The sequence below is a fragment of the Zingiber officinale genome, chromosome 3B (assembly GCF_018446385.1).
Source record: "Zingiber officinale cultivar Zhangliang chromosome 3B, Zo_v1.1, whole genome shotgun sequence".
NCBI lineage: Eukaryota > Viridiplantae > Streptophyta > Magnoliopsida > Zingiberales > Zingiberaceae > Zingiber > Zingiber officinale.
In genome coordinates this window covers 899,479-913,440 of record NC_055991.1, presented here as the reverse complement: position 1 = coordinate 913,440, position 13,962 = coordinate 899,479, and the positions used below count along the sequence as shown (strand labels likewise).

The 13,962-nt window shown below is 37.5% G+C and overlaps 1 protein-coding gene across 1 annotated transcript; it reads right to left on the bottom strand.

Moving 5' to 3' along the window:
• Window positions 1–3,923: 3,923 nt before the first annotated feature.
• Window positions 3,924–13,903, bottom strand: LOC122055383 (F-box/LRR-repeat protein At3g26922-like). The gene is made up of 4 exons (XM_042616801.1): window positions 12,996–13,903; window positions 12,348–12,515; window positions 12,064–12,257; window positions 3,924–4,315 (listed from the first exon to the last, which is right to left on the bottom strand). Exons 1-4 carry the CDS (start codon window positions 13,857–13,859, stop codon window positions 4,261–4,263), a joined length of 1,281 nt encoding a protein of 426 aa, XP_042472735.1. The 5' UTR covers window positions 13,860–13,903; the 3' UTR covers window positions 3,924–4,260.
• Between the last annotated feature and the right edge of the window lie 59 nt (window positions 13,904–13,962).

The window sequence follows — 13,962 nt, the reverse complement described above, 5'->3', positions numbered from 1 at the left end:
CAATTTGACCCCAGCCGAGCCCAATGGATACCCGGTTTAAGTTTTAAAATTTCAGAGCGTATTTTCATAAATTTATAATTTTGAGAAGGGATTTTGAAAAAGAGAATGAAACTGGTAATGTTTAGTAAAAAACCTTTTCCACAAGAAATTCAAGAAATGGGTAGGAAAATTAAATTAAATTAAATTAAAATTTTAATTTTAATTTTAATTTTATCTAAAAGATAATTATATTTAAAAAGATAAATCCTAAAAGATTTATACTAAGATATACATGATCTATTGATTCCTCTAAAAAATTTATTCACAATATGATTAATTTATTATTATATCAATAGGGAAAATCAAATTTCAAATAAGGTGCAATATATAGATTCATAAATAGAGAATCGAAATAAATCAATTACTCCAAATATAAATACGAGTTCTAACAATATAACACCTTCAACTTCCTCTAGTGTTATTGTCAATACTAATACTAGAAAGACTATTAATTATTATTTCAATTTGAATGAACAAACTCCTAGTTTTGAGGATGACCCGGTACTTACAGGATTGGTAGATCTTTTTAAGGATACGTGAACTGAATAAGAATATAACGAGAATAGAATGGAAGCGGAAATTCAAATGAATATTTTTGAAGATGAATTCTTAGCAAATGATATCCACTATTTATTAAATGAGTCAATCAGCACTAACAAATATAACAACTTTGAAGAGCAATTTCTATTAGCTAAAGTTGCATATGAAATGAACACAAGAATAGAAACTAAAGTTGCATATGAAATGAACACCAGACTTGTTCTATTGCTAATAGAAGAAGTAGATGACTCTCTTGAGGAATTTTATGTTGGTCAAGTAACATACTTTTTTTAAAACTTTCATAATGTTAATTCAACTCAATTTCAATTGTACTAACATAAATATATATCAATTCTTATTGTAAGTATACACAACACAAAAATATTTTAAAGATGCACTTACTAAATATGCTATAAACAAATGCTTCTCATACAAAATAAAGGACACCAGGAAGAATAGAGCGTTAGAGCAATCTGAGTACCTTATGTTTTGATATTTGGGCAAAGGTTTAAGTTAGGTTTATTGTTGTATTTGATATGCATTGTGAGTGTGCATGATACAGGTATAACAAGGAAAGTTCAAGGGTGATCTTGACAAAGGAGGAAAGTCGAAGGGTGAGTCTTGATGGTGTAAGTCCAAGTATGTAGTCTTGGCAATGTAAGTCCAAGTGTGACTTGGCAAAGGATGAAGTCCCGGAGCATGGCTCTTGACAGTGAAGACCCGACAATGATGACAAGGCTAATGGAAGCTCCAGAAAGCAAGACGTGAAGGATAGAGAGGTATTCGAGGGACGCAAGGCTGATGGAGGAGGCTAGAAGGCTAGATCTAGATTGTGCGGGCAAGGACAAGTGCATGAGAGATTGTACTCAGGGTAAAATTTTATTATTCACTGTAGCATTACCGTAGCGACACTGCAACAATACTGTAGCGTTACTATAGTAGTAATGTAGCATTACTATGATAGTCGACTAGTAGCTAATCGTTGCTTGTAACGGTCGAATTTCACTTATGACCAGTTGACTAGTGGTTGTACCAGTCGATTGGTGGCGGGAAACACAGCTAGGTGTTTCCTCCCGATTTCTATTTGATAGAGCTCAGGGTGTTTGGCCAAACTTGACGAAAATAGAGGTGGTTAACCCCTATTAGAGTTTCCAAGGTCTTCTTAAGTGATCAAGAGCTTGTGCGAGTTTGTGACGAGATTTCTCCACCCAAAAGGAGCTACTCGAGCTAGCCGAAGGTTTTCCGGGGAGTCATCCACTGACGGATCGGGATCGTCCACCTTACGAACAACCGTGGAATAGAAGCTTTATCTCTGAACCACGTTAAATTAACGTGTTAGGTTTGCTTTCTCTTGTTAGTATTTGTTTTTGTATCCGCTGCACATATTAACCATTGTAGGAAGCACACGTTGGATGAGTCACTATTCACCCCCTCCTCCTCCTCTAGCGGACATCAAGGTCCCAACATAGAGTTTGAGCAATTTATGATAAAGAAAATTGCACATGGATAATAATTGCAAGGGAAGATATTGAGTTCATGGTTACAAAATATATATAGCGTCATCAATGCGGTTTTACTATGGCAACAGCTGATCATCTTGCATGCACATCTTCATTTATAGCTTCTTATACTGAAAGTCATTTTATGACATCAAAAGATTATAGACTCATAAACCTTTTGGTCAAAATTGGCCTATGGATCTTAGCAACTCTAAAAATTGAAATTATTATATAAGAGGAGAGATCAATGATCTCAAATATGGTATGTTTTAGTGATCATTATCACAGTATCATTTTATTGAGCTTCTATCATCATTTCTCATGGATGAATCATGTTAAAAAAAATAGGTGCTCTGGATATAGTGTATCACAATGTTGTTTGAGAGCATGGATACATTTAGGAGATCAGCTCGAGCACAAAGGAACCGATTCTATGTAAAATTGATGTTGTTTGATCCATCAGCTAGTTTTGGTCAAAATCAACTGATGGATTTTAGCAACTCTAAAAATCATAAATTTTATATCTTAAGCAATAACAGAGATCAAGGATCTTAAATATGGTGTGTTTGAGTGATCATCATCATCGTATCATTTATATTTAGCTTCCAACATCATTTGTTAATTAATTAAATCTATTTGTCATTCAGTCAACTGATATAGTAATTAGTCAAATCGATATTGTTATTAGTCAAATCAATTCATCTATGTTAACTTCAAAAATTAAAGCAGTCAACTGATTTATCATATCAGTCGAATTGATTCGTCTCTGTTTATTTCAGAAACTGAACCACTTGACTGATTATAAACATCAGTCAAATCGATTCATCTTTGTTTCATTCCTAATAACTTCCCAGTCAAATCGATTGTATATATTGATCGAATTGATTCTATGATCAATTCTATTGATCAAAATATCAGTCGACTGATTTAAATTATTATTTTATGTAGAGATATAAATTACTGTGTCGTGTTGTTGTAAATTGATGTGTTGTTATATTCTAAATTGTTTTTATTGGCATTTTCACATTCAGGAGACCCGCCCGAACTCATAAGAACTGGTCTCATGTCAATCCAATATCGTTTGGTCTATCAGCCAATTTTGGTCAAAATTGGCTGATGAACTTTAGCAACTCTAAAAATCGTAAATTTCATATCTTAAGAAATATGAGGGATCCAGGATATCAAATATGGTGTGTTTGAGGGACTGATATCGACGTATCATACCTGAATCATTTATCATACCTGAATCATGTTCAAAAAAATCTCTGCTCTCAATAAGATGTATTGTAATGATGTTAGAGGACATTTTCACATTCAGGAGACCAGCCCGAACACATAAGACTTGACCCCATATTGATCCAATGTCGTTTGGTTCATCAACTGATGTTGACCAAAACTGGTTGATGAACTTTAGAACTCTTAAAATCATAAATTTTATATCTTAAGTAAGAGGAGGGATCAAGGATCTCAAATATGATGTGTTATGATAATAATCATTGTATCATTTATATTTAGCTTCCGATATCATTTGACAAACAATCGAATCTATGATAATAATCATCGTATCATTTATATTCATTCAGTTATCAATTCATCTATTTGTCATTATCTCAACCAATTACAACTTACTAGGTTGTCGAAATCATCGACAATATCTATAATATTTAAAGGTAGCTTATATATATTAGAAGCAAATAAAACAGAAGAAAAAAATATAAAATATAAATTTTACAAAATAGCAAAACATTCATACTTGAATCAACTCAGAGACAATACATCCTCGTTATAGTTTCCAATTTAGATCGATTAAGTTCTTTACTAGGAAAAAATGTTTCAAATAATGCATCAGAAGCAACATTGGAATCCATGTCAACATATTTGCCTCTATTTGGGATTCCAAGCAATAAAGCTACATCTTTGATTGTGAAGGACACAACCACGTTGGAGGATTTGAATGTCTCTTCTTATGAATCTCAATTCTCAAATATGTTCACAAGTAATCCCCAAAGATGTCGAATTTCTAGTATGCTGAGGAATAATGCCAAGAGGCTACTTCTCATAACACTGATATGTTTTTCGTGTAGTATAATTTCTGAATGAGCCTTTGTTTTTCCCTTTGTAAAAGTTCCAGAATAAAAATCTATAAAATGTTTCAACTTAATCATTTAATGTAATTTGTCCTTCAAATTTGATGATTGAATTTCACTTGCTGAACTTGACGTAATTCTTTTACTTTCCTGTTGTACAAAAACAACAATCAAGTGTAAAATTCAATCAAATATCTTTAGTAAAACAAAGTTAAACTAAATTTGCTAACTCTATACAACTAATGAAAATATAAATGACAATTATAAAATTAGAATTAATACAAACATAAATAACATATAATCTAAAAAATATTAAATTTATTGATAAGTTAAGATAAGTTGATGAACTAAGAAAAATAACACGATAAAATCTATACACACAAAAGGGGTAGGGTAGAGATTATATAACCTATTTAGATTAAGAGATCATATTTTAGGTAGGAAGTATGACATAGAAGAAATCAAAATGCTTTGTGTACCAAAGTTAAATAGTATTAACGATTCATCTTGATAGTATTAATAAAGTTAAATATAAAGAATATGTTTTTATAAATAAAGCTATAGTGAGAAATTAATGAACAAAACAAAACAAAACAAACCTTAGCTAAAAATTTTTACCTTTGGAGATGAAGATGTATGCTTTGACATTCTTATAGATGTGCTAATGTGGCGTGAAGGGGCAAGAAGGAGCTAATGCGGTTGATCCTGTTCGGAATCTGAGTCAGATGGATCGCTAGGTGAGGTGGATAGAATGTTGACCGAATCGCTATGGCTCATGGGGGTATGCTGAGATGACTTTTATGTTGACCAAGTCGTCAGAATTCCTCTGTTCAATGCTACCTGCAACCAACGACCGGATCGCCCCGGCCTTTGATACCCTGATACTCGAGGCAGATCCAATGAATATACAAGGAACAGACTAATAGTAAAATGATGAAATGAATGTAGAGTGGATACGATAACGTACCCTGGCCCAGGGGGTGCCCTCTTGTAGACGGTGAGCTGGTCGGGATGTTGCTCGAGTTGTCGTGACCCGATAGTAGATGACTCTAAGCAGGATGAAGAACTGGATTTGACAGCACCTAATCGAGCGTGACCTAGATTCGGAAGACGACATGCATGCCGGGACATAGCAGCGACCCATATGCCAGGATATGACAGCAGCACACATGTCGGGATATGAGAGCGGCACGCAGATCGAGATACAAATAACGACACGAAGATCGAAACACAACGACATCTCTACAACCGGAACACAATGACGACCCGAAGGCCAGAACACAATAGGTCCTATCGAACCACAATAGCGATGAGGGCTTGGATGCCCGATCAATGGCGAAAGTATACAACAATGCAGATCGAGAGTCGGACCAATGACTGGGAAAGCGAGAGCGTCGAGTGATCGGATCAGACGACGGGGTGCCGGCAGCGGCGCCTGCGGCTGGAGATTGCTCGTCGGGGGTTATGGAGTGAATGAAGACGTTGGAAGGCAAAGGTGTGGCCAGCGGCGTGCTTGACTGGTGATGGTGGCTGGTCGCGGCGATGGAGAAGAGGTGGAGATGGTGCTAGTGAGAAAGCTATCGACGACGACTGTGGATGCCAAAACAGAGAGATGAAGGCTTTGCCGTCGCGCGTAAGGAGAGGGAGGCGACGTCGGTGTCAAAGGAGGCAGCGTAGCATGCTTGGCGGTAGTCCCCGACTGTGAGGCCAATGGTCACAGGAGGCGGCCCGGACACGAGAGGGACAAGAGGAGACAACGCTTGCAGCATGGGAGGTGGCGCGCGTGAGGTCCCTGCGGAGGCGACGTCGCCGCCGCGAGGGAGCGAAGCCAAGAGAGAGAAGAGGGGGAGCAGAGGTGGCGTCGAATGGTGGGCTGTGGGAGGAAGGCAGCGCGGACGACAAAGTGGTTGGCGACGGGTGTGCGGTGTGGGCAGTTTGGTGAGCAGCGAGGCGGTCCGATGAGCAGCAAAGGCGGTGTTCCTCGTGGCGGCGGACCGAAAGACTCTCCCCCATTTAAAGCGGCGGAGAAGACACAAAGCAACCCAGCCACCCAAAAACACACCCTCGGTGGAGATGGCGACGGGAGACAGGAAGAGCAGGGAGTGACAACCGACGTCGGCAAGGAGAGAGTGAGCTCGTTCGCCATCTCCTTGGCGGTGACCCAAAACCACGAAGAGAAGCCCCCTCAACAGTACCTCCTCCTCTTTAAAACCTGCAATGAAAAAACAAAAATGCCCCTCCTCGCCCTCCTAATTCCTACTCTGCCTTTAAGACATATCCACATCAGTGGTGAAGGTGGTGAAGCTGAAATTTGACCTAGAAGCTTTTGGGAACACAGTAGCCAGTGAAGGATATGATTTAGACTTCAAAACCATCGGAGAACAAAGAAGCCAATGAAGACGCCGATGGAGGTAAAGTAGCCAAATATCAGGAGGATCAATGATGCAAGACTTTGCCGGTGAAACGCTAAACGTCAGACACAAGCAGACATCGTGAAAAGATAAAAATGCCCCTCCTCCCGATCCTAATTCCTACTCCGCCTTTAAGACATATCCACATCAGCGATGAAGGTGGTGAAGCCAAAATTTGACCTAGAAACTTTTGGGAACACAGTAGCCGATGAAGGATATGATTTAGACTTCAAAACCATCGGAGAACAAAGAAGCCAATGAAGACGCCGATGGAGGTGAAGTAGCCAAATATCAGGAGGATCAATGATGCAAGACTTTGCCGGTGAAACGCTAAACGTCAGACACAAGCAGACGACGTGGTTCAGGAAGGGGGAGTTAGGGTTTGGCATTTTTGAAGATGAAGCGGGACTTCGTCTTGAGTTTTTGACGGGAAAACAAAAAGTGGTTCTGGATGCATTTTTCCTTGCTTCAGATGACCAATCGAGGTGGACAGTGACATGGACGAGCAGGCGACGTGGACGAGGGATAAAATCAGTACAACATACGTGATTTGATAATTAACAAAGTACCATACGTGAAATGGATATTTGGCAAAAATAATTACGTGGTTTAGTAAAAACCTATTATTTCTATACTAGTAATCCTTTTATGTTAATCTCTTGAATCTTAAAAGGATGAGAAAGTAAGCACTTATCGATTAATCTGTCGAATAAATAATTTGATAGATTATCGATTAATCTGTCGAATAAATACTAACAGTTCTTTGGATGGTTTGCTGCGGTGATCTGTCGATGGAAAGAGCTACTGGGAATATGAGCTTGCAACTTCTTTCTTTGGTCGGACAGCCTTTGCAACCATAGCAATTGGTAACGGTAAAATATCTCCATCGCTTCCACCTTTACCATAAAGTTAAGATATTCAGGGCTAACTCTTCTTTACTATATACACAAGTTGTCGAATGCTAAATATCTAGAGCTTCAGTTTCTGTATTAATGTGACAATAATTGCTCTTTTATCAGCCGTTTGTAAATACTCTGTGTTAGTTTTGATATAATCAACCAAGTTAAGCTATGCTCTGCGTATTTGATGTCTTATGTTTGAATGTGCAGGGATTTAGGAATGCAAGAAGTCGAGTGAAAGACGTGGTAGACGAGAATGATGACATAGAAATTGAGTTGACAAACTCGGTGCATTCGAGGGACGAAGAAATTACAGAAGAGTATACCGGTGGAGCGAGAATGGTGCGCGTGGCTCTTCCGAGAGATGAAAAGCCAGAGCGGAAGCTGCTCGAGGAGAGAAAGCCAGAGTTGGGTTCGGATGAGCTCAACTTTGGATGACCGGAAAATCACCCAAGCGACCTAGTCGAAGACCGAACAAAGTCGACGTGGAGTTGACTTTGTCTGTGCGCCTGGACATGGTCCAAGCGCCGGGAACACTTTGGTGTCGTCTAAGCACCTCGTTGAAGCCCATTGCTGAGGATCATCGTTGGATCCACGCCAGCAACACTCCGAGCATCCGGAGTTGGTTTAGGTGCCCGAACCGTGACAAAACTTTGTCTTCGCGCCGTTACGTAGCCGTTGCAAGCAGGTAAGGGGTACCCGGAGTGGATCCAGGCATCCGGAGTCAGCATGTTAGCAAACGACTATTTTCGACCAATGTACTATAAATAGAGCTTTGGTCTTCTTCATTTGAACACAACACTTGTGCTCGAATTATTCTTTTCTGTCTCCATTGTTCTGTGCTTTCAACGCTTGTAAGAGGCTTCTCTGTCTACGTCGAAAGGAGAATTTTAGTGAGCTTCATTTGTCTTGGATTAACAATCTCCCCGGTTGTAACCAAGTAAAATCAGGTAGTCTCTTTCATTTTTATGCAATTTATTTATGCTTTAATAACAAGTGTTTATTAGCTAAAGTTGAAAGAATCGAGAAGGGTGCATTTGTAATTTCAAGTAATTCACCCTCCCCCTCTTGCTACCCGCACGGGAGCAACAATTGGTATCAGAGCGAGGACGCTTCAGAATGATTAACTGCTGACCAAAGCACACAAGAAATGACCAGACCAAGCATCTATCCGCCTAAGCTCAAGGGAGAGTTCGCGACTTGGAAAAAGAAGATGGAGGAGGTATTCTTCAAAATAGATTTTGAATTATTATTAATTATGAAATATAATTTTGTAGCGCCTAAGGATTAGCAAGGAGTTGACAAAGAAGAATATCTGTGGACAAAAAAAGTGCAAGCTGACTTCGTTGCAAATGACAAGGCAGAATTCCATCCGTTGAGCATTTTACGACCATGAGAAGTTAACCAGATCAGAGCCTACAAGTCAGCTAAAGATCTATGGGAGAAGTTCCTGGAGCTGCACGAAGGAACCTTAGAGGCGAAGCTCGCAAGACGAGATATGCTCCGGAACCAGATCAACAATCTCCGAATGGAAGAAGGTGAAATAGTCGCTCATCTACATTCAAAGATTAAGGAGCTGATCACCAGACTCACGAATCTCGGAGAAATGATAACAAACTGAGATTCGTTAAGGTACGTTTTAAATGCATTTTCAAGAACACCCGAGTGGATATCTATAGTTAACTCGTTTTACATCTCTAAGGACCTCGAGTATAGTACATTAGAAAATTTATTTTCTGCTTTTCAACTTCATGAATTGAAATGTGCAGGCTTAAGAAATAAAGAAGAAAAGAAGATTTATAGCCTAACATTGAAGGCTAACTAGAAGGATGAACTAGATTCAGATACATCATTCGATGAAGATGAAGCTACTTTTATGTTAAGGAAATTCAGCAAATTTTTTAATTCTAACAAGTTTAATAAGTTGTAGGCCAAGAAAATTTCACGAAGCAAACGAAAGGTGTGATGCTATAACTATCAAGAAGAATGACACATTAAGGACAACTGCCCAAAACTAAAAGACAACGACAAGAACAAAAGACCGACAAAAAAAAAACAGAATCTAAAGGCGACATGGGACGAGACGTCGTCATCAGAGTCGGAGATTTAAGCCTAAGCCGGACTTGCGCTGATGACAAGTCGCCTAGATGACAATTAAACAAATTCATCCGAAATGAGCCTTGATGAAGGAGGAGCTATGTCAGAGGGAAGTAGCAATGAAGGAGAGCGTCAATTATCGAGACTGACAAGGTAAGTCAAGTACAATCTCTACCTCTTAACAAACTATATACAATCGTTAAATTACTTTCTAAAAATTCTTGTTAATTAGAATTAGAAAATAAAAAATTAATAAAGGAAAACGTAGAATTGAAAGTGAATTTAGAAAAGTCTTATCGATTAGAAGATTTCGACAAGTTAAAAATTAAAAACTGAAAAATTAAAAGAACAAAGAATATTAAAAAAGAAATGATGTGTGGCTAAATATTAGTTCTTTTTAAAATTCAAAGTTTAAAAATTATGATAGACTTAATTGGTACTTTAGATACTATAAGGGTCAAATTGTAAATGTATCACAAAAATTAATTTCCAAAAAATATTTGGTTAATCCAGTAAAAAATAATTTATTTTGGATACGAAAATCAGGCTTAGCTTAATAAATTATTTTATATGCATGATAAAAAAAATAATTTGGTTGATTTATTTTTTTGGTAAAATTAATTATTTCATAAATTTTCAAGTCATAATTTTTACTCAAAATTTTATCGGTAAAAAATAAAAATATTATCTACTAATAGAAAATTTTTAAATTTTTTTTACAACTATATTGTTTTTTTATGAAAATTTTCAAAAAAATCATATTTTTAAAATGAAAATTATTTTACAGATTTATTTTTCAAAAAATTTATTTTTCTATGATAAAATATTATATTCTTAATCAATTCTTTTTTTTTTTAATTTTACTAACCATTAATTAATTTTCTAGGAATTTTTTTTATCAAAATGACAACTTTGAATATTAAAAATTCTCAAAAAATCAATCTTTGAAAAAATTATTATTTTTAGATATACTCTCTGTTTTATATACTTAGAAAAAGTTATAAGATTTTTTGAGCTTAAAATTTATTTTTAACTTTTTTTTGAAAAATTATATCTTTGTATAAAATAATTTATTATTATTTATATAAATCATACTTATTAGTGCAAATTTTATCACTATTCAGGATTATTGTGTTTGATAGCGACAAAATTTTTTAAATAACAAAATCAATTTTAAAATTATATTTTTTACAAACTGATTTTTAATTCAAAAAAATTATGTTTTCAAAAAATAATTTCTAGAATTTTTTTTAAAGTATTAACCATTGTTTATATATCCCTTGGATTTTTTTTCAAAATTTATTTTTTATATTTACCTCTATTTTTAATGTGATCAAAAGGGAGGTATTATTTTAATTATTTTAAAATGTATATTAAATGTTTTTATTTTGCATATTTAATTTATTTTACTATTTTGGTTTAACCCTAACTTAACTAGGGTTGATCACATCAAAAGGGAGAGATTGTAAATATCCCGTGTTGGTTTTGATGTGATTAATCAAATCAAGTTAGGCTCTACGTATTTGATGTCTTGCGTCTGAGTGTGCAAAGACTTAGGAATATAAGAAGTCGAGCGGAAGACGAACCAGACAAGAAGAATGATACGGGAATCGAGTCGACGAACTCGGTGCATTCGAGGGATGAGAAGCTGTGGAAAGGTACACCAATGAAGCGAGAAGGACGAGCACGACGCTTCCAAGGGATGAGAAGCCAAAGCAAAGACTGCTCGAGGAGAGAAGGTCGATGTTGGATTTGGGTGAGTTCAACTCTGGATGACTGGAAAATTACCCAAGCGACCGGAGCGAAAAATCGAACAAAGTCAACATGGAGTTGACCTTGTCCAGGCATCCGGAGTTGGTCTAGGTGCCCGAACCACTTTGGTGCCGCCCAGGAGCTTCGTCGAAGCCCGTTGCTGAGGATCATCGTTGGGTCCACGTCAACAGTACTCCAAGCGCCCGGAGTTAGTCCAAGCGCTTGGACCGTGACAAAACTTTATCTTCACACCGTTATGTAGCTGTTGCGAGCAAATAAGGAGCACAGTTAGGGGTGCTAGAAGCGGGTCCAAGCCTCCAGACTCGACTAACACAGTTTATTACATAAACCAACCAAAACGACTTACATTGTGGATTTTGTAAGAGAACTAGAGGAGATGGAGTAGAGTTTGGAACAAGCTCAAGGTGGTCGCAGACTCTTTCAAAATTTTGGATATGTAGATTCAAAGATTCCGATGCTATCAAATAGTCTAATCAACAGTTATTTGTTCATAGAAGCCACATAATTTGTCTCAAAGACAGAACAATGTCTATATACAATTTCTCACAACTAATTGTCTTATTCACCACCAAACTCAGAATACCTAAAAGAAAAATCACATTAATGGTAGCCTAGCCAAGGCTGACCTATACTTTGTTGATTCAAATGAGGAGATTGAAAAGAAAAACTACTATTTACAAGTAGTATATTTGTATAAAAGTATTCACAAAACTCTTACCACGCAATGTACCTTACAACTACTCTGTCCCATTCTTGAACTTTCTCAGATAGCATCTCCAAGATTGTTGATCGAGCGCTTTCAGATTGAATTTGGACCAAAACTAATTTGAGGTTATTGAAGCTCCTGGAGGGCATAATTTGTAAGAACTCTCTCCAACCATCATCTATAAGTGAAAATGGCGAAAATGGCTCCTGAAATTTTTAAATAAAATTTAGAGATGATTCAAATCAAATTAAGATATTGTCACTGCTTAAAGAATTATATTATGTCTAACAACAAACCTCTTCATATGTTTCGTCCATTAAATGGAGTGTATGGAGATCTGGAATCTCTAGGAGAAAAAGAAAGAGCAATTGCATGGTAAACTCATAACGAAGATGCAAATGGACCTTAAATTTCTGTATTTTATGAAAGAATTTAAAGCTTTCTATAATAGACAAATGCTCCTCCTGAAATCCAAAAATAAAGCAAACATTCAATAGAGATAGAACAAGCGGCTAAAGTAGTAAATTATGCGAGTTTTTGATTTGTTAAAGTGTTATATCTATATATGTGAAGAAAAAAAAAATCACTAATACACAGATACATCTTGCTTGTCACTACTTCTTGCCACATGAATAGCTCAAATTACTTGTACAATTTTGTGTCCTCCCCTCTTAGTTGATCTAATAGAACTCAGACTAGATGTGAGTTGCATTCCTAAAGATTTTGGCATTGAAGCATAAGTGATCACCCAATTTTATTTATTTATCTTATTTTTAATCTTTCTTTATACATCTTTGGAGGGGTTGCTTTAGTCACTATTTTTGAAATGACAAAACTCAAAGAAGCTGTAACAAGTCTCCTTCTGTTATAATTTTCCGAAAAAATAGATCTGACAAGAATTGATAGCCTACAGTTAAAAAATAAGAAGAGATCGTAACACGTACCAGATCAGCAGGAAGACTTACAAGAGATATGCCTAGCTCTGCCGCATTGCATAGACTCGAAAATAATGGATGGCACCATCGAAGTGGACCAAAATGAAGATAGAACAGAGACGGCACGTAGGCATGAAACTCTTCAAGAAAAGAACTGCCTCCAATGCATAAAGATTCAAGAATCGGACAATTGATATGCGTCTTGCTCAGAGTGCTTGTAAGGAGCAAAGTGCGAAGCTTCGGTAAGGCAATTTCGATAGCGGCATCATAACATTCTGTTAAATCCAACCTCAGATCTTGTAGGTTAAGACAGCAAGCGAGCAGCATTCTCATGGACTCCTCCGAGAATACCCCAAGTGTAAGGGAAAGCGTCTTGAGATTGCTCAAGGCGATGCATTCGGGAGGAATGTCAACCCGAGGCCAATCTTCGTCGAATTGTAAATTTAGTACCACGAGCGATGGACAGTTGAACAGAGTGTCGAATATAGGACTTTGCAGAGGATAATAGCATAGGCAGAGGGCCACCGATTGAACACCATGGGATTTGGCATAGTCGATCCAGGCACCAGGGCATACATGGCTCAAGTTGATAGAAAGAGAAAAAACGGCGGAAGAGTTTCTGCGGGAGGCGACGAATTGATGGATAATCTCGTCGGCTCTCGACACCGCCTCCGGATGGAAATCATAGTAATCAAAGACGATGGTGGGGACGGAGGCCCACAGGCTGCGCCATCGGCGGGCGAGGACGGAGGTGCGGACGGAGTCGTGGGTGGAGAGGAAGCAGAGGATGTGGAGGAGAAGGGAATCGTGGAGATTGCTGATGTAGTCCACGTCCGGCGAAGGAGGCGGGCTGTGGAGGTGGTGATCGCCCATGCTCAGCTCCAACCGATGAAGCGGCGCCGGATGCGGAGAGATGAATCGACGAATTAATTTTAGGGAAGGAAAATATTTATATATTAAATTAAACAAATATTAT